The 19,254-nt window shown below is 34.9% G+C and overlaps 3 protein-coding genes across 5 annotated transcripts; 2 read left to right on the top strand and 1 right to left on the bottom strand.

Annotated features, from left to right (window-relative positions):
• Positions 1–125: 125 nt before the first annotated feature.
• On the top strand, positions 126–1,669 carry eIF2beta (eukaryotic translation initiation factor 2 subunit beta). 2 transcript variants are annotated; one of them, XM_077429755.1, is made up of 2 exons: positions 270–392; positions 489–1,669. In XM_077429755.1, the coding sequence occupies exons 1-2, from the start codon at positions 270–272 to the stop codon at positions 1,314–1,316; spliced, it is 951 nt and encodes a 316-aa protein (XP_077285881.1). In that variant the 3' UTR covers positions 1,317–1,669. The 2 variants fall into 2 exon arrangements, with proteins under 2 accessions (XP_077285796.1, XP_077285881.1); XM_077429670.1 differs by having other exon boundaries at positions 126–1,669.
• A 2,699-nt stretch (positions 1,670–4,368) lies between these two features.
• Prosbeta3 (proteasome subunit beta type-3) lies at positions 4,369–6,960 on the top strand. The gene is made up of 5 exons (XM_077433145.1): positions 4,369–4,487; positions 6,073–6,278; positions 6,349–6,517; positions 6,586–6,714; positions 6,785–6,960. The coding sequence occupies exons 1-5, from the start codon at positions 4,485–4,487 to the stop codon at positions 6,893–6,895; spliced, it is 618 nt and encodes a 205-aa protein (XP_077289271.1). The 5' UTR covers positions 4,369–4,484; the 3' UTR covers positions 6,896–6,960.
• Positions 6,961–7,212: 252 nt separating this feature from the next.
• PIP4K (phosphatidylinositol 5-phosphate 4-kinase) lies at positions 7,213–18,826 on the bottom strand. Of its 2 annotated transcripts, XM_077442312.1 has the most exons (11): positions 18,358–18,815; positions 15,629–15,726; positions 15,442–15,552; positions 14,994–15,182; positions 13,102–13,240; positions 12,888–13,018; positions 12,491–12,659; positions 12,230–12,417; positions 12,038–12,150; positions 11,895–11,965; positions 7,739–10,377 (listed from the first exon to the last, which is right to left on the bottom strand). In XM_077442312.1, the coding sequence occupies exons 1-11, from the start codon at positions 18,487–18,489 to the stop codon at positions 10,249–10,251; spliced, it is 1,470 nt and encodes a 489-aa protein (XP_077298438.1). In that variant the 5' UTR covers positions 18,490–18,815; the 3' UTR covers positions 7,739–10,248. The 2 variants fall into 2 exon arrangements, with proteins under 2 accessions (XP_077298448.1, XP_077298438.1); XM_077442322.1 differs by lacking the exon at positions 14,994–15,182 and having other exon boundaries at positions 7,213–10,377; positions 18,358–18,826.
• Between the last annotated feature and the right edge of the window lie 428 nt (positions 18,827–19,254).

Consider the following 19,254-nt stretch of genomic DNA (forward strand, 5'->3'; position numbering starts at 1 on the left):
TTTGGCTGAATTGATTTTGAGAGTAACGAAACGGAGTAAACAAACGCTGCCAATTTTATTTTTGGACTCGAATATTATCGGAGAGCAGTTGGTAGCAGCATTTGGTGGCTGGTAAGGCCGGTATTGGAGTGTTTGCGTGCGAGTGTGAGTGGCGAAGTGAGCACGCGGCGAGGGTCGTCGTCACTGACAGAACGAAGGTTGCCATAACCTGGTTCGTCTGTTGCTGTTGCACTCGCTCGACGGCTGATTACTAGTCTGAAGTACTGAAGATGGACGACACGCCCATGTTCGACCCCACCAAGAAGAAAAAGAAGAAGAAGACTCCGTTCGACATCGAGGCGGCGCTCGCCAGCGCCGACGCGGCCGCCCCTGCCGCCCCCTCTGACCCCGCGGCTGCGCCCCCCTCGGAAAGCGCCCCCACCCCGGCCCCCGCCTCGGCCTCCGCCCCCGCCCCCGCCCCCGCCCCGACCGCAGCCACCGCGGAAGAGTCTGCCGAAGCAGCGGTGCCCGATGACGACGGCAACGGCAAGGACAAGGACCTCGACCTGTACGGAAAGACCAAGAAGAAGAAGAAGAAGACTTTCTTCAACACGGAAGAGTCGGAGAGTGCGGTGCCCGATCTGCGAGACGACCGACCCTCGCTGGACGACCTCGACCACAAGGAGGAGGACGTGGAAGACGACCTCGACCTGGACATCGACTTCTCCAAAACGAAAAAGAAAAAAAAGAAGAAGAACCTCGATGACTTCATAGCCGAGGACGAACAGAACAAATCCGAGAACAAAGAGAACATCGAAGACACGGGCAACCTCTGGGTGGGCTCCGATCGAGACTACACCTACGACGAGCTCCTCGACAGGGTGTTCGACATAATGCGAGAGAAGAACCCGGCCATGGTCTCCGGCAAGAAACAAAAGTTCGTCATGAGACCGCCGCAGGTCGTCCGCATCGGCACCAAAAAGACCTCCTTCGCCAACTTCACCGAGATCTGCAAAACCCTCCATCGTCAGCCGAAGCATCTGCTCGACTTCTTACTGGCGGAGTTGGGTACGAGCGGCTCCGTCGACGGCAACAGTCAACTCATCATCAAAGGCCGCTTCCAGCAGAAACAGATAGAAAACGTCCTCCGTCGCTACATTAAGGAATACGTCACGTGCCATACGTGCAGATCGCCCGAGACCATCCTGCAGAAGGATACGAGACTGTTCTTCTTGCAGTGTGAGACGTGCGGGTCGCGTTGCTCCGTCGCCAGCATCAAGTCTGGTTTCCAGGCCGTCACCGGCAAGAGGGCGGCCATACGTGCAAAGACTGCTTAAATTCGTGCGTTTTTTTATACATCGGCATACATATTAAATCTAAACCGTTGCGTATTGTCGATTCTCGTTTTGCGATATTGATTGTACGTTTGAGAAATAATGTATTTTATGTTGTTTCGTTGTAGCACTATTAAACATATACATGTGCTATTGTATTCCCGCTACTTTACTCTACATGACATTGTTGTACATAATACATAGAACAGAATCTGTAAACTAGTGGGCACAATATTATGTTCGCGTCGCTAATAGAATGCATTATTTTTTAGGTTTTCATAACAGTGTACGATTTCATTAATGGCAAATGTTTACATATTTATATTGTAATAAAATAAATATATTGAAAATGAAAATCGACAAACTTTATTTTTCATTATATATACATATATTATGTATTCCATTTCTAGGTTTAGTTTGAAATGTAAATATGAATATTTACTTTCTAAACGTAGAACAAAAACAGGAATTTCAACTATAATTTCCCACTGTTGACCAGCCCGATTTTTGATGTCAACACATGGTTCAATTATGGTGCAATCCATTATTGGCTGATGAAATTGATGCAAGCTAATGCGAAATTACAATACTTCATCTATTAACATGTATTTCGTTTAGATAAGTAAAACAAAGACGAAGTGCATTGTTTCATCATATGACGTGATAAAAATTTAATTATAACATTAACTGTTAATTCAACTCTAATAGGATCCCATTCAAGTTGAATAGGATCTTGTAGAGTTTTACATACATACACATTATGGTGTAATAAGATATTTTAAGAAAAGATTTCTTCAGGAATTTTTACGTTGTAACTCACTGGTTAACCGTTTGAGTGCTGAAGTCATTTCAATTGAAAGTCTGCCACGCTAACAATTTTGCCCACATTTCCAATTAGGATTAATTTGAAAACCAATAGCAGGTATAAAAATTCGGATGTGACCAACGCACGACTTTTTCTATATATTTGAGGAATATAAGAATTACACGTTCACACATACCGGCTATGAAAGGATTTTCGATACAAATAGACCGCAGAAGTAAGAAAACTTACACAAGACAAAACTTTACTTTCTACTTCCGGTTGACCGATTTTGTTCAATTTTTTTTTATTACACAACGAGTGTTGTGCCAGTTGAAATTTCAACGGTTGGTTTCGGAAGCAAATTGATACATAGTTTAAAGGTTCGGTGATTACTAGTCAAATGTGAACCGGTCGCTCTAGATCGGTCACAACCGAAAATTGGTCACAAAAAACTGGTCACACCCAAAAATTAAAAATTGGTTGAATTTTTGGGTGACCAATTTTCGGGTGTGACCAGTTTTAGTGTGACGGGTGATCACGAGTGACCGATCTAGAGCAACCGGTTGTCCTGTGACTGGTTCACATATGACTAGTAGTCCGTTTACCGATTTAAAATAAAGTTAGAATACGAATAGTAATAACACTGAGCAACAAAAAATCACGTTTTTGAATTACCAGAGCAGAGACTAACCAATCTTTACGAAGTTTGACCCACTGAATTCGAATATGATAATGATTTTTGTTGTTTCGGTCTCCTTTACGAGATATGAGCGTTTAAAAAAATGCGCAATGTTTACAGTTTTTTGGCTTTTGCGGTCTTTAATTCAAAATCTAGTATTGCTGTGCTCAAAGTGAGTATTGGAATCAATATTCAGATGTTTTTTCTATTGATTGTGATTTTATTGTTTTAAAATACTTATTTATTTTCTAGCGAATTTTAAAAGTCAAAAATATATTTTTTTTACGGATTTTTTCTCTGTCCTATTTTGCGACAGTCCGCCACTTACGCGCGTAAGTGGCAGACTTGCCATCTCGATTGCACCAACGCTTCTGGTATACGCTCACGGAAACTGAACGAAATTCTTTCTAACGCAATGACAGCTCGAGTTAGTACGTTCCGATAAAAATAAAAAAATATTGAGATAGGAAACCAATCCTTATGAACGTGGAAAAATAAAAAAAACTGACCAAAAAAATGTAAAAATTGCGCATTTTTTTAAACCCTCATATCTCGTATGTGAGACCCAACCAACAAAAATCATTATCATATTCGAATTCAGTGGGTCAAACTTAGTAAAGATTGGTTAGTCTCCGTTCTGGTATTTTTTTTTTTGTTGCTCAGTGTAATTAATCGGAATCGGAACTGAAACAGGAATCGGGAATCTAAACTGAAACAAAAATTAGGAGTCGGAATTGAAGCATAAAGCGGGGATCAGAATTGCAACAAGAATCGGATATCGGAATTGAAACAGGAATCGGGAATCGGAACTGAAACAGGGATCGGGAATCGGAACTGTCCCAATCAAAGCGGGACGTATGGCAAACCTACATATGTACATATTTATTTATTTATTACAATTAAGTTATGGTGGCATTACAGATATACTCCAGGGTGTAAATGTAAACAAAATAAATCATGAAAATAATGTAAATTAAAGAACAAAAATAATATAAAAAATCTATATATATATAAAAATGAATGTCTGTGTATATGTGTCTCGAATAGGCTGCTAAACCACTGAACCGATTGCGATGAAACTTTCAGGATTTGTTGTGTGCATGTCCGGGAAGATTACTGTGAAAAAAAACGGGAACGGAAACGAAAAAAACGGGAATGAGTGTCATTGCAACGCAATAATTTCAAATGTGTTCGCTACCTGCGTTTTTCGACAAATGGGAACGGGAACGGGAATTGCATGCGTTATTATGGCATTGCAACGCATGCCGGGGTTCAGCTAGTAAATAAATAAAATTAAACATGAACAATCAAATGTCAGAACACATTTACGATCTCAAATTAAACAATTCAGCATATTTTAGATTGAACAAATCCAAGTTAACAGAAATCTAGTTGAGGAGCTTGATGCCCCGAGCAACAGGCGACGACAACATCAAATTAGCTTGTTAAATTGACCCACCATCGTATGTGTGTGTAACATCCGCTCTTCGCACCTGTACTATAGAAGAGTGCCAATAAATCTTTCGAATTCATCTCTCATATTTGAGACAAATTTAAAAATAATTAAACGTATAGTACAGTGTATGGTCGTAATTTGCGGTGCTGCGAGCTGTTGGCGGCCTCATACATGAGATGTCAGTTTTGATTCGCCGCTAGCGGACGCTTCTGTCACATCACCTGCCTCATAATGGTAATTTAACACTAGCCAAATACAATTTATTACTAATTCACACATTTTTAAACATTCAGTCCTTCGACTCGTCAAATTTGAACAGATTCTGCAATATGACTGAGTCATGACGCTCTTAACCTTGCGACCGGCATAGGACGAAATCACCTCATTTCGATTCATCTACTAATGTCGAATCACACAATTCATTTGTAAATTGTCTGTTTCATACTGTTCAGGTGGCTTTCATTCGAGCTAAACAGTGAGAAAATGAAATGTTTGAATACAAATTGGATGTATGTACGTACATAGATTTGGCTGATGGGGTTGATTTTTTTGTTCAATACATAAGCGCACTCGTACAATAACTACAAATAAAAGTTCATATTGTAACGTTTGTACAAGTTAATACAAGCCTAGTCTGGACCTATTCAACATATCCTCAATGTCCGCCGAGGCTAGGCTCTACTATCTGTCCTTGATAACGGCAGATCCGAAACTTAAATTAGCAGCCATTCCTTGTGAACCTCATGAAGCGATTTTGGCCTTTTTATTAACAGATCCAGAACCCATCCGTCTGCATCAATATTTACGACCCCAGTAGTCATTCCGACTGTTCTATTATACTGCAATAGTAATTCTCAAAGAATGTAAAGTTACATATGTAGCTGTTTAAAAAACACATTTTTTATTTTATTTAAAAAAATCAATACAACAGACTTGACAGGTAGCCCCTAAGCGTCACTGTGGTTTTAATACAAATATAAGTATACATAAAACATGAATAACTAAAATAGTAAGAAATATGTACAGTGAAAAACAAATCTAATATATAATTTCGAAAGAGACTTTGTATGTTTGGGTCGTAGATTCCGTGACGTTTAATTTAATAAAAAAAACGAATGAATATTCAAATAAATACAAAAAAAATGTTAACTATTAGATTGGCCATGTTTAAGCGGTTTATATCACAAATACCGAGCGAAGCCGGGTAAAAACACTAGTAAATAATAAATATAATTATATCGTGCTATGTAGGATGTATTCGACCAACTCGACATAACTAGCATTGAAGAGATCCAGAGAATGTGCCAGTAAGTTTAGGAGTCGAACAGCTCTCGAGAGGGGGGAGTTCATGAGCACGTTTGTTTTAGCTCTAATTTGCAACAAGATATCATGCCAAAAATTTAAGCTTCTCCAGGGTAGGGGGATTGTGAATTTCTCCTCTTAATAATTTCACGAAATGTTTCCCCAAGGAATAAAGCTCTTCTCTTCTCTTTTGCTTGGGCTTTGCCAAGGAGTTGAACCCCAAAGATCCCAAGACAAAGGCACTAGGGAACAGATATGGATAAAAATCTGGAGAATTTCCTTTGGACTCGTTCCAACACCAGAGAGTAACGAACTTGATAGGGAGACTATATAGTAGAGCCAGACTCTGGCACACTGCGAACTAATGAACAAAATAAGAGACAAATCGCAGTGAGCCCTAGATCATGTACGACTACACGTAAAAGATTGCACAATCATCACACATGTACATTTCACTTACATTAAAAGATCAATGAACTGTTCAAACAATAATCACACTTCACACTATTGCTTTCAGTCGATTTTAGCATATAACGGGGGTGCCATGGTAGCGATGAAGGGCAAAAACTGTGTAGCCATCGCCACAGATACTCGGTACGGTATCCAAGCCCAAACTCTGGCTTCGAACTTTGATAAAGTATTCAGAATGGGTCCCCATCTATTCATCGGCCTGCCTGGCCTGGCTACCGACACTCAAATGGTCGAACAGAGATTGAGATTTAGGTATTTATCGCGATTGATCACATTGAAAATATCTCTTGAACGTTATTAAATTTGAAACTATATTCGACAGGTTAAACCTCTATGAGTTGAAAGAGGGCAGATTGATGAAGCCAAGAACGTTTCAATCCATGGTATCGAATATGCTGTATGAGAAAAGATTCGGCCCGTATTTCATTGAACCGATAATCGCAGGACTCGACCCTGTCACATTTGAGCCGTACATTTGCAATATGGATTTGGTAAATATACATTTATCCCTTTGTGACTTTTTATATGAATGGCTCTTGAGCAAATTTTGATTTTTTAGATTGGTTGCCCGAACGAGCCTTACGATTTTGTGGTCGGTGGTACTTGCTCGGAACAGCTTTACGGCATGTGTGAAGTCCTTTGGGAACCTGATCTAAAACCAGATGATCTTTTCGAAACCATTTCACAGGTAAAATTTGATTCATGCATAGTTTTGGGTGTAATTTAGTGTTTTGTGTTAAATGAGGATGTATTTTCAGGCGCTCGTGAACGCTTTCGACAGAGATGCTATATCTGGTTGGGGTGCAAAGGTTTACATCATCGAAGAAGATAAAATCACCATCAAACACCTTAAAACCAGAATGGATTAAGCTATTTCAACATTTTTTTACTGTTTTAAAATATATTTTTAATCTTAATAAAACCCGGTAACATATCGATGTAATTTTATTTATGAATCCATAACTCAATTCCTTTTTCCAACACGCACAACATACATCAACGTTTTTATGTAATGACATAATTTGAATTATAGAGGTTTTGATGAGGAACACATAAAATACAAAGACAATATATTTGGAGAAATAGAATAAAATACAAATCCTGGCCGCTCACTATCCATCGCAGTGTAGCAAGTGTTAGCTACATAAATTAAATGATACTAAATAATAAATAAAAACACAGGTATAATTTAAAGGCTTTTTATTTGTAATTTGGCTTAAGCCCCCCTACCTTACATGGAATATAATTCTTACTATATTTAACATTCATGAATAGATGAACAGATTTTAAACATGCACCATTCTGAATAACTGGTCTAATCTAAAGTTTGAATTATTTTATTTTGCACTTCAAGTATAATTGATATATTGACTAAACCAGTAGTTAGCAATATCAAATCTGAGCAAGACTAAATATATTCTTATATTAAAAATAAAAAACAATCATGTGGAAGTTCAGGTCTTCAGAATGGCACTCGTGAATATAGTAAATAAGAAATTTATTCCAAATCCAAGCAAAAGCTGGTAATATAACAACAATAACAATCTTTGACCATTTTTTTTCATTTTATATCATAGCAAAATGACAAAAAGAGTAAATTATAATACAACATTGACTAACGAATGCTGTAGGCCAAAATATATAAACAACATATATATTTTGGTCAAATATATAAAATAATCTATATACAAAAAAGAACAAGATATTATTTTAATTATAAATGAGACATCGTTTATTAAATAAAATATGAAAATATACATCATTTACATTAATTATTGAAACAAACGGATCGAAAATGTTTCACAATAATCATACGCGAAATTGAAGCGGCAACACTTCAAATTCCAAAATATTATCGTTAATTTCATTTTTTTTATTTATTAAATATTGTTATAACGGTAAGGAATGCAAATCGAATACATAAACGTGAATTATATAACTAATGCTGTTAAAATTTCACAAAAATTAATAGTAAGTAGAGGGTGATACTTTTTTTATGCAAAAAAAACCACTGATTCTCAATACGCATCCAAATCTAACAAACTAAATCAACAACCAACCATGCGAGACATGTCCACTGCCCTGAAGAAATTTAAACTAAGATTATTACCCTAAAGCTAACAAAGCCTACATTCAGAGATTGTATATATAATATATATATGTATGTATTTAATATTACAAATTTTAAAAATTTATTCTACCACATAGATTTATTAATTTTCGATAATTTTTATTGCTTTAAGGTTCTTAAAAATTCAAAAAATAATACCAATTCTAGCGATCGTTGATTTTCTAAGGCCCTATGTTAAGTTGAAAAAATATCACCCTCCGCAAATGGTAATAAAATGAAAACATAATATTTTATATAAATGTGTTTGTTTGTTCACATTTTATTGAAACGCGTTCACACACCCATCGAATTGGCATTAAATCCTATGAAGATCCACACACACGTAAATCTCGGATTCCGTGCTATGCCGGCTCACAATAATCGTTTAACAATTAAATTTCACAGTACAAAAAAAAAGACTAGAGGAAAAGCAAAACACATAATGCCTATACTGTTAGTTTCACAAATATATTTAACATGATGTACCTTACAAAATTCTAACATTACTTTATCAATACTAAAATTACAATATGTATATATGTAATAACCTTGATATTCCAAAGATTAACATGACATTAATAATTAATTTGCTCTAACACAACGAAATGTGATAAACAATATTTTTCAAGAGATCGATTTCTTTTCCGTCATACGAATTCCAACTCACAACAGGTTGCGTCGATAATTATACAAAAATTCTCATAGAAAACCTACAGAATTTCAATAAACAAGTCTCTGCACACATATTTGAGCAAATACTTGGCTTCAACGTGTAGCCGATGTCGTTTGATCAAATGAAACTTAGCATGTATCGTATTCGATAATAAAAATAACAATGGAAACATGACTTCCGCAAACAAAATGAAAAAGTATCACTACATTTCGCCAAAAATATACACATCAAAATTTAAATTTATATGGCAAATTCAATCGAACGTGAAAGTACATAGTTGACTTTTCAAATGATTGTATTTCTTTCCAATTCAAGGTCTTCAAAACAGTAAAAGTCGAGTGTAAGTGCATAATTTCAGGCAGGGATCAGAAGACCTCTCCGAACTGATAAGCAAAAGTAGCACGTCCTACCGAGTGATTCAACTTACAATGAATACAAATCAGAGAGATCGTTTAGATTTCACGTTAAACAACATAAACGGACCAAAGTTATACAATCACACCGAGGAGTAGTCACGAAAGAGAAAAAAACGGAACAACAATCTACATAGAAACATCAATTTTGTAGATACATAGCAGTAAATTGGCACATCGATTGTAAACAGCGAAGAAATAAAGAGGACGAGGGTCAGATTTCTATTGCGAGGATTCTTAGATTTCAAAGTGGCATATTATACGCATTCGGCTTAAAAAACTTTCAACTGTGAGGTTACACAAATAGATAATGCAAAATCAGGCGAAAACACTATGCGCAAGTGGAACAAAGTGTCACTAGTTTTAATAGCGACGATATTTTTATATATTAATTGATTAATTTAGTGTTCAACATACACACTACTAGTTATCATATAAGCTGTGGCATGCAGCAACAACTTTTTAAAAAGACGACACCGAGAAAATTAAATCACAGAATATTTGTCACGTACAATATATCAAAATTTTAACACAACTTCTCAAACTCCATAAGCTGGGCCAAAGTTTTTGAATACCCTTGTTTGTATTTATGCCAAGATTTTATAACATTTACAATATCACTGTCCAAAGAATTTGCATATGGAATCGAGTTTGAGAAACGATTTTTAAAACTAGATTTTTTTTAGAATTCATGTACCAACTATCAGCGTTTTACCAATATAATCAAAGAATGCCGAATCCTGTAAATTCTATGCTAAATAGAGAGAGAGAGAGAGAGGTGGGAGACGGGAGTAAGGGGGTAAGAAAAATTGTAATAAAGTTTTCGATCCACATTAAAATTCATCGGAACTTGGAAAAGTGAAAAATATGTGCTAAGATATTGTTGAATGTATTTCAAAATACGTAGTGTGCTCGTTGATTTCAAATTTAATAATAAAAAAAAAATAGTTCAGATTCGTTAAAAAGGAATTTTTTATGTGACCTAACACATTAATTGCACATGAATTGAAATTGGAAAAAGGGTAATCAATAATTATTCCTCTCTATGGCTTTGGTCATGAACTCGATGAACCGCTTACCATATTGCTCCGGATCGCAAGTAGATATTCCATCTACATTACTTCCATATTTTACAGTCTTCGCAGCTTTAGCAGCCTGAAAGTAAATGACAAAAAAAAATAACACACGTTACTAACTACAATTATGTCGGCACACATACCGATAATGAATATGAAAACGGTGAGAAATTTAAAAGCCAATAATCCATTTCAGATGTCATACATTTTATCTACATACAAAACAGCAGTGTGTATAAACAGACCCAATATGCAACTGTTAAACATAATTCAATAAAATAAATAAACATGCTTGAAGGGGAAAATCTATTATAGAAATGATACAGCTAAATATGAAAATATGATTTATTGATGGAGTGACCTACATGCAGTTTTTTTAAATGCTCGCAAGTCAAGGCTCAATAAGCCTTATATTATGAAACAACAACTAGTAACTAATACTGAGGATTTAAACCAGTCAAAAATCAGATTATATACAGTCAGGCCATGATACGCATTTCGACATTGTCTTTCTCCGACCATCTATTCGGCAATCACAAGTCATAAAAGCGAATGAGATGCAACTAACACTGCTTGTTTAATGTGTAAGCGACTATGTAGGTACAATCAACATTCACATATCGATCAGCTGAAACTATCTCGGCGTTAAATCATCATTAATCTTTACCCATTGAAAGACCATCATGCACAAAAGAATGACCTTCACTGCCAATACACTTTATATACATATTCTATGCAGTTAAAAAGAGACGTTGGTATTCAAAAACCAAGTTTAAAATTTAACGTTCACATTTTGTTCATTGACTTACAGAACAGTTGATTTTTTCCCCCAAATATCGAAGTTAAAATGAAAAATATGGTTTGTTTATGTCCCAAATCAGATAAATCATATACCTTCTTAGTTCTTATTAGGAACTAAGAGTTTTGAATTTTTTATTTTTAATATTTGCTAATTACAAAAGTGACTCAGAGTTCAAAGTATTTCTCTTTCAATATGATAACGTACATAGATATGTAAAAATTCCTTGAAATTAGTGCGTCATACATATCTCTAATTTTGTACATAAGAACAGGAAGGATAAAGGTCAAAATGTAATAGTTTAAGCCATTCGTAGAAGCATATCGACTATGTCAACCCACCACGATCAAAATATCTTAAATAGTCGTACTTCCACCTCAAACATCGCCATGAAACATTACGCATGGTAGTGAATATGTATGCGTGAGCAAAAATACACATGCCGTGCACGCGTGAATAAATTTTAAACTCTTATTCAACCTTTGCAATCCACACTGAACCTATCGGAATTTGCATTATCTGCTGCTCGAATAGCCCCTAGAATAATCAAAATTTTATCCTGACAATCCCCACTTTATGACTTCGAAAAATTAAATATGAATTTAATTATTGAACAGTAAAGAAAAATAAATGATTAGTCAATAGACAAAAAGTGGAAAGGCTCAAGTAGCAATAGGAAGGATAACTACTGGATAATAAATCTTTAACGCATATTAAACTCAATCAAGACAGGTTAAGTGTACAGGGAGATAGATGACTCATGAGTCAGTCAATGGTAAAAAAAATCGGTATCTCACCTGTTTTTTTACTCCATAATGGGTTAAAACGTCTATGAGAGCAATAAAATAAATTTCCTTGAGAATTGCACCTAAAATAAACAAATTTCATTTGAAAATATGCAATCGGCAAATAACTTTTAAATGTTTGATCGATCACACACCTTCTTGACTTGGAATGGCATAAATGTCGATCTCTGGAATTATACCGTCATATTGTAATGAAGATTCTCGCATGAGACCACGTGGACTATCGGGCGGAGTATTCCAACCACTTCTGCAAAATAATTAGATCATACAAATTAGAAATGTGTATCAGCCCACAAAGAAATTTACACGTTGGACTTCATGATTACCTGTCGGCCGCATGTCTATTATCTAAACCTGAACCACTCTCGGAGTCCTCTCCACTATCCAAACCGTTATTGTCTGAATCTGCGGACTCGCCTTGCGCAATTTTGTTGGCATTTTCGATTTCCGCACGGGCGCAATCGTGAATGCCCAATAATAAAGAGTAGTCCATCAAATGCAATTTTGTTAGAAACTGTAAATTGAAATGACATTGAAAATAAATGCAGCTTTATTGCGACGATTTTGTCATTATTTCCCATTCTTACATCTACATCAGCGGTCAAAGTTTCTAGTAATTTCTCCTTGGCAGATTCGCCCATATCAATTTTTATATTTTGCTTAATAAAATCATTGTCTTTTAATGTTGGCAAGTCCTTTTCCAATTCTTTTTCAGACGCCTCCCTATCAACTGTAGATCCTTTTAAATCAAATTTCCTAGAAAAAATACACCAATCAGAAAAATTTTAATAGATTGTCTGTAAGTAATGCAAAAAAATGGATTTAAAACCACACGAGTCATGTTGACTTTTTAAATTAAATATTCAATAAAAAAGACTTCTTTTATGTGTGGACATACAAAAAAATGATTCATAAAATTGTGGTTCAAATCCTTTTTTGTAGAAATACACAAACAAATGGATACGTATAGTAAATCTACAATACCTATGGATGGTGAGATGGTTGGAGAAAACATTTCTCATTGCGACAAGATAGTGCTCAATACCATCAACCGTTAACCGATATAGACCAAGATATTGTGGAAGAAGTGTCTTGCCATGTCTTTCGACAATATACTGAAACATTTGCCACAAATTATTGACAAAATATTTTTAAAACGCTTAAAACTTATTTAAAGAATGAATTTATTTATAAGTACAGGATGATAATGCTTCAAGAAAGAGTGCATGCGTTCAACTTCTTCAGACGTAAGAGTTTTGATAATAAACAATCTATCATAGCTCTGGTAAAATTTTGCTCCGGATTTTCCGGACGAATCGTCGGGAATTGGTTGAGATCTGAAAATCAAAACCGAATTTATATGTATTAAAAATATATTGCTAATTTATTTTTACAAATTTCTAATTCATCATATAATATAGTATGTATGTTACCGTCAAAGTGTATTACAAGTTGTGATATAATTTACCTGGCGTTTTATACAATTCATAATCGTATACAAAATAACTATTAGATATGTTTCTACAGGCGAAAATACAGTTTCAATATTGGTCCTCGCCAGATATTATATATTAGCTTTGACAGTCCAGATTTTTTTACACAATGCATTAAGATTCAACAATACGTTAATATTACTTACTATTATGAATTGTGGAAAAGAGTTTCATATTACGATAGCCCTGAGAATGTACTCAAAACAAAATTATCACTTTCCGACATAAAATACTAGTCAAGTAACCTTTTTCACGAAAAGCAGTTCTGTGAAAAAAATACATAAAATTCAGATCGTATTGAAAGCCTTATGTTCTGTGAATCATATTCAAAAAGTGAATGAACGAAACGGAATACAACGAAGAATCGAATACATATTGACTGATTCTGACCAGTCAGATTGTAAATCCATTGTCATATGAAATAACTTCGTGGGATAAATGAAACACATATTTAAACTGGTTCGGTGATTATTGTCCACAAAGCGCTCGCCGAAAAGTCCGTCATACTAACGATAACTATCATATTAGCGAGAACTCAAATATTCGCGATTTTCATGGCAATAATTGTCTTTTGGGCAATCGTAATGTACGTAATAATCCAATTACCATTTTAACTAGTCAAAATATGTCACAACTAGTAAATAAACTTTGACTAACACATAAACAAATAAAATCGCAACGATTACGGAAGTTGAGATTGGATTTTTAATTCTGATCGACAAAGAAACTGAATAAAATACAACCTTTGCAAAAGAATGGTGTAATGATTCCGAGTTTTTTGAATGTTCGTTATTTAATACAAATCAACAAGACACATAAATACTAATAAATTGCAATTTATGATGAAAGAAAACCATTTTAAAGCAAAAACATGAAAAAAATCAAACAAGGTTGAAATAACACAAGCAATGAGCCAAAAGATTTCAGACAAATGGAAGACATGACAAACTCGACAAATAATTAAATACTTTATTAATAAATAAATAAAAAAAAGCACAGAAGAATGTGTATAATGATCTCACTCTGAAATTCAAAAACAACATTTTCGATGAAATCATCTTATCAAATCCTTTCAAAATATTGTTACATTCTACTGTAATACTTCATATATTGTGAATAAGATTTGTAGTTCGAAAATATGGAGAAACTTACATTTAAAAAAATAATTGACTCATTTTACCTCGACATTATGTATATCTTTCAAATTTTCTTCTATCTATATATGACGCAAGTTGAACCAAAATTCTTTTATTCCTTTACTTACACAACTTTCCATCTATACATCAATCATATACCATTTCATTTTGTTTCAATCAAGTTTTATGTATAACTCATTACAGCACACACACTTTGGAAGTCACCTGAATTGTTAATATTTTGCGAAGTTGTTTTATAGGCATTAGCGCAACACAGGAAATAAGGTGAGTGTCAAATTTGATGTGTAAATCTGAATTAATAAGTTTTTAAAGTGGACATGACTGAAAAATTATATGCCATTAGGTGATATTGTTACTTGGATCAAACAATTGAAACATGACAAAGCAATTTGTCAATAGTCAAAATTGGGGGGGGGGAGGGACATGCAAAGACAGTTGACCTTAATCTTTTGATAGAAAGACTTCTCCTGACAAACGAGGTGGCATCGGAGAAAATACTGTCGTGCGTTTCGTGTAACTCTTTACGAGGCTGTTTCGGATCGTTCGATAACACAGGAACAGTTTGCGACCTCTTTATATTATGTTTCTTCAACAGACGAGGTAATAGATAGTTAGCGGGATTCGCAAACCTATATGTTGAAAAAATAAAATCAAAAATCATCGGTGCAGTGCACTCTCGAAGTCACTTTTCAGACAAAAACATGAAATTCTACAAGCAATATAATAAAATAAAAACGAGCGTCATTTTAAATGAAAAAAAAAAGGAACATCATTCATCAGAGCACACTAGTCATCGAAGTAAATAAATGTCATCGAAGATCCACTCAGTACCCAAAAATATCTTCAATATGGCAATATTCGAATAGTCCTTAAATACATGAAGCTTACCTGGTCATCGATTCTTTAAAATCCAAATCATCGATTCCGAACCGTTCCCTTAAATTTCGGAAGACTAATGGACAATATTCTTTAATTTTGAAATGAGACGGCATGTTCTCCCTAGAAAAGAAATTTGAAGTCAATTTTTAGCAATTAAAATTAAATTTTTTATGCATTGCCAAATTACAATACTTACTTATTAAAAAGATGATTGTCAACTTTCAATTTAGAAAACGCCCTAAAATCATCAGGTAAAAGCATCACAGGAATGGTAACATGACTCAATTCATTTATCTAAGAAAAAAATAATAGATTTATTAAATTCAATACAAAAACAATATCATACGTTAGTCTTATTCTTAACATAGACTTCAAATTTGCATATGCATGCAAAATATTTTAATAATCACGTGAAATATTATAGTATGCGAATATGAAATGTGTAGTAGTGTCAATTATGTGGGTTAATTGGGGCAATGGCGTACATGAATAATTCAAATAAAACTTGAATCTTCACGACCTACCAGTTGACAGTTTATTTTAATACTGCTGTCATTCAGATTCAATTTATTTGCAAATTGAATTCCTTCAAGTATCAATTTTGACATATCAGGATAGTCTAAATATAAAACGAAAAAGAAAATATTCAATACTGAGTGTCAGTGAACTTGGAATTGAATTAACGAAATTGATTGATAAGCACAGATACGAAGGCAAAGTGATTGATACGTTTATTGATATATGAACATATGTATGTTTACTTTAATTTATAAGTATTATATTATTTGATGAATTGTATAATTGAAATGGTTATTTCGGAAGCACATGACACATTTAATCATTCATTTCAAGGGATTTGCAATACATTTTCATGAATTCTGATAGCCGACACTATGCTTATTTGATTAAACGTTCCAGAGTGGACATATTAGATAGATAAAATGCCCGATATAATCTTGTGTAAACATGCAATTTTTTGAAATTAAATCAAATCAAATAAACCAATTTTTAACAACTGAAAAGTTTATCATCTTTTTATGTAATGCATTTATAAATATTTTTTTTTTTATATTTATAAATGTATTTTTGTATTTATAAATATCTTTTTATGTAATGTATTTAAATAATAATTAACTATAGATTTTTGCTATAATTTATAGATTATTTTCGCAGTTTGATTTTATATGAAAAGAAACGATTCACAAAACCGAAGTTGTCAAAATCGGCACTTATTGAATATCCACATGTACCTGAATATTAACCCTTTGGATACTGACCAACGCCGATCAGGGTTTGGTCAGTATCCAACAAGTCCATCGACCTGATAAACGCCGATTGACGTTGTATTTTGAGCATTTACAAAGTACATAAATAAGAATACTACCCACTAAGCCTTTCCAGGTAGCATTGAAAAAAAAAATGCATTGAACTTGGGTCGTGTAATCCGTGTCGTTCATTTGTCAACGTTTGTAAAGACTGGTTTACACCGGAATTTCTGAATTTATAACCATAGCAGAATTTCCAAATAGAAATCCCTAAACTGCTGAATATTTTAGGTTAGGGCTTGGCATTTAGATTGTGAGCATTGCATTTTAACAACAATGAAGAAGATGGCACTAGTTTTGGAAAATTACATTCATTAATAAACTTCTTTTGTTTGTTTTATATTGTTGCAAGATATATTAGAGAATCTAAACACAACTTTACAAAACAAGAAATCCTCAGCGATAGTTATCTAGGGGTTCGTTTGGATTAGTTTCAATTTTTATACCTGATATCTATTGGATTTCAAAATAATTCTAGTTGGAAATGTTGGCGCAATTTTCAGTGTGGCGGGCTTTCAACAGAAAAGACATCAGCACTCAAGACGCAAGGGTCTATATCAGGGGTCATATCTTTCTATATTTTAAGTATGCACGCCTGAAGATGGGTAAGCGAACTTGAAGCTACAGTTCACTTGGAAATGGCTTATACCTCCTGTCGATTTTGGTTGTTTGGTAGGCTTGCCAAGAATCACTAGTTACGTACCACTTGCATACCATCATTTTACTAAAACTGTTTGCGAAACCCAGAGGCCATTCAACTAACTGCCATGTATTTGTGTTACTCGATGCTGAGATGCGTCTGTGTAACCAACAAGTACCTCAAAAACTTCCTTCTGTGAATCGGTTCCATTAAATATACCCAAATACATACATACATATATTCAAAATTCAAAAAATCATTGTCTCGATATTTTTTAACGGTAGATTTTTCTTCACTTTAAAATACATAATTGGCATTTTATGATGTTTTTATATTTTTCTCATATATATATTTAATCATAATTATATATTGTTTGAAGTAAATTGAAAAATCGATTTTTTTTCTTATATTATACAAACATACATAAAATGTTGAAATATGCAAACGAAAATATATTTTTATAAATGATTGATTGATAATAAGAGCACAGACGAGCAGAATTTATATGAGAAAGAAAACATTTATAAAAAAAAATGGACGACAGAAGGAATCTTAACAATCCTGAAAACAATGAAAAAAGTTTCAGCTTATCAATTCATTAAAAAGCAATTCATGCAAGTTTTATATGTTTAAATACTATCATAATCAATACACACATTCAGTTCAATGTTTTCATACAAAATATCAAATTTGTTTAATTTTACAAATAAAAAAAAGTATGGCAACACTGGCGAATCAAAATTTGAAGAAAAAAACATTTGAAATATTTAAAATCTTAACCAACAGATGGCGACATAGACTGGTCAAAATTTCAGTATATAATCAAAAACAAACAGACGGGAGGGAGGGGGTTTGCGCAGAGCGCTGGGAAGGGAGGGGGTGGGCAAAGTGTATAAATAGGGGTGGGGTGAGGAGAGGAGAGCAGAGGAGAGGTAGACGTGGGACGAGGAGGAGACTGACCGTATGATTGACGCCCCACATGAAGACGGAGAGCAGCGGCTCGTTGGCGCGGAACAACTTGACCTTCTGGTGTTTGACGCGGAAGTGCTTCTTCTTCAGCTTGCTGAGTCCACCCACGCCGGAGAGCGCCATCGTCCCGACCTGGAACTGGAAACCGGAAACCGCAAACCCTCTCTAGTGGCTCTAGTGGCTCTAGTGGCTCTAGTGGCTCTAGAAGCTCTAGAAGCTCTAGAAGCTCTAGTGGCCGACGGCTGACGAATGACGACTAAACCGCTGGAGAGATCAGACGACTCGCACTCGCACTCGCACTCGCACTCGAAACCCTCATCGCACCGCCTCCACTACTAGTGACAGCACGAACTCGACTCGCAACACACTGCGCCAGCGCCAATGCCAGTACTCACTACCACACTCGGGGATTCACACTTGCACAGTGGCGCCGCCTTCGCCGCAAAACCGACTCTCGCTCCCTGCTTTGCGGCTTATGGCCAAATCTCATACGGTTGCGCAATTGTGTACCACTAGTCGTCGATGTATACTACGCATCGCAACTTTATGCAAATTACAAATGCGCTCGCTCTAATCCGTTTTGACGTGCCTAAGTAAATAAAGTAAAAGACGCTTTTATGAATATATATAGCAAAATCATTCAGGCTAAATGGGAAATGAGATGGTTCGGATTATCGAAACCAAATTGGATTACTTCCTCTGTACAAACGTAATTTTTATCGGAAATTAAAAAATACCAGATTTGTTTATTTCACTATTCGCTCGTGAGCATCGTTGGAATTGGGACCGCATAATAATATAAAAAATCCGATGTGACCAAACCATGACTTTATCTATGTATTTGAGGAATATAAGAAGGGGTTCGGTGATTACTAGTCAAATGTGAAC

Source organism: Arctopsyche grandis, chromosome 1, assembly GCF_051622035.1.
Source record: "Arctopsyche grandis isolate Sample6627 chromosome 1, ASM5162203v2, whole genome shotgun sequence".
Lineage (NCBI taxonomy): Eukaryota > Metazoa > Arthropoda > Insecta > Trichoptera > Hydropsychidae > Arctopsyche > Arctopsyche grandis.

Coding starts and splice junctions, on each gene's coding strand:
- eIF2beta (XM_077429670.1), top strand. CDS start 270: ATGGACGACACGCCCATGTTCGACCCCACCAAGAAGAAAAAGAAGAAG.
- Prosbeta3 (XM_077433145.1), top strand. Junction 6,279..6,348: donor GAACAGAGATTGAGATTTAG/GTATTTATCGCG, acceptor TATATTCGACAG/GTTAAACCTCTATGAGTTGA. Junction 6,715..6,784: donor TTTTCGAAACCATTTCACAG/GTAAAATTTGAT, acceptor ATGTATTTTCAG/GCGCTCGTGAACGCTTTCGA.
- PIP4K (XM_077442312.1), bottom strand. CDS start 18,489: ATGGCGCTCTCCGGCGTGGGTGGACTCAGCAAGCTGAAGAAGAAGCAC. Junction 13,241..14,993: donor CTTTCTATCAAAAGATTAAG/GTCAACTGTCTT, acceptor TTTGATTTTCAG/ATCTCAACCAATTCCCGACG. Junction 10,378..11,894: donor ATTATGGAGTAAAAAAACAG/GTGAGATACCGA, acceptor ATTTACTTTCAG/GCTGCTAAAGCTGCGAAGAC.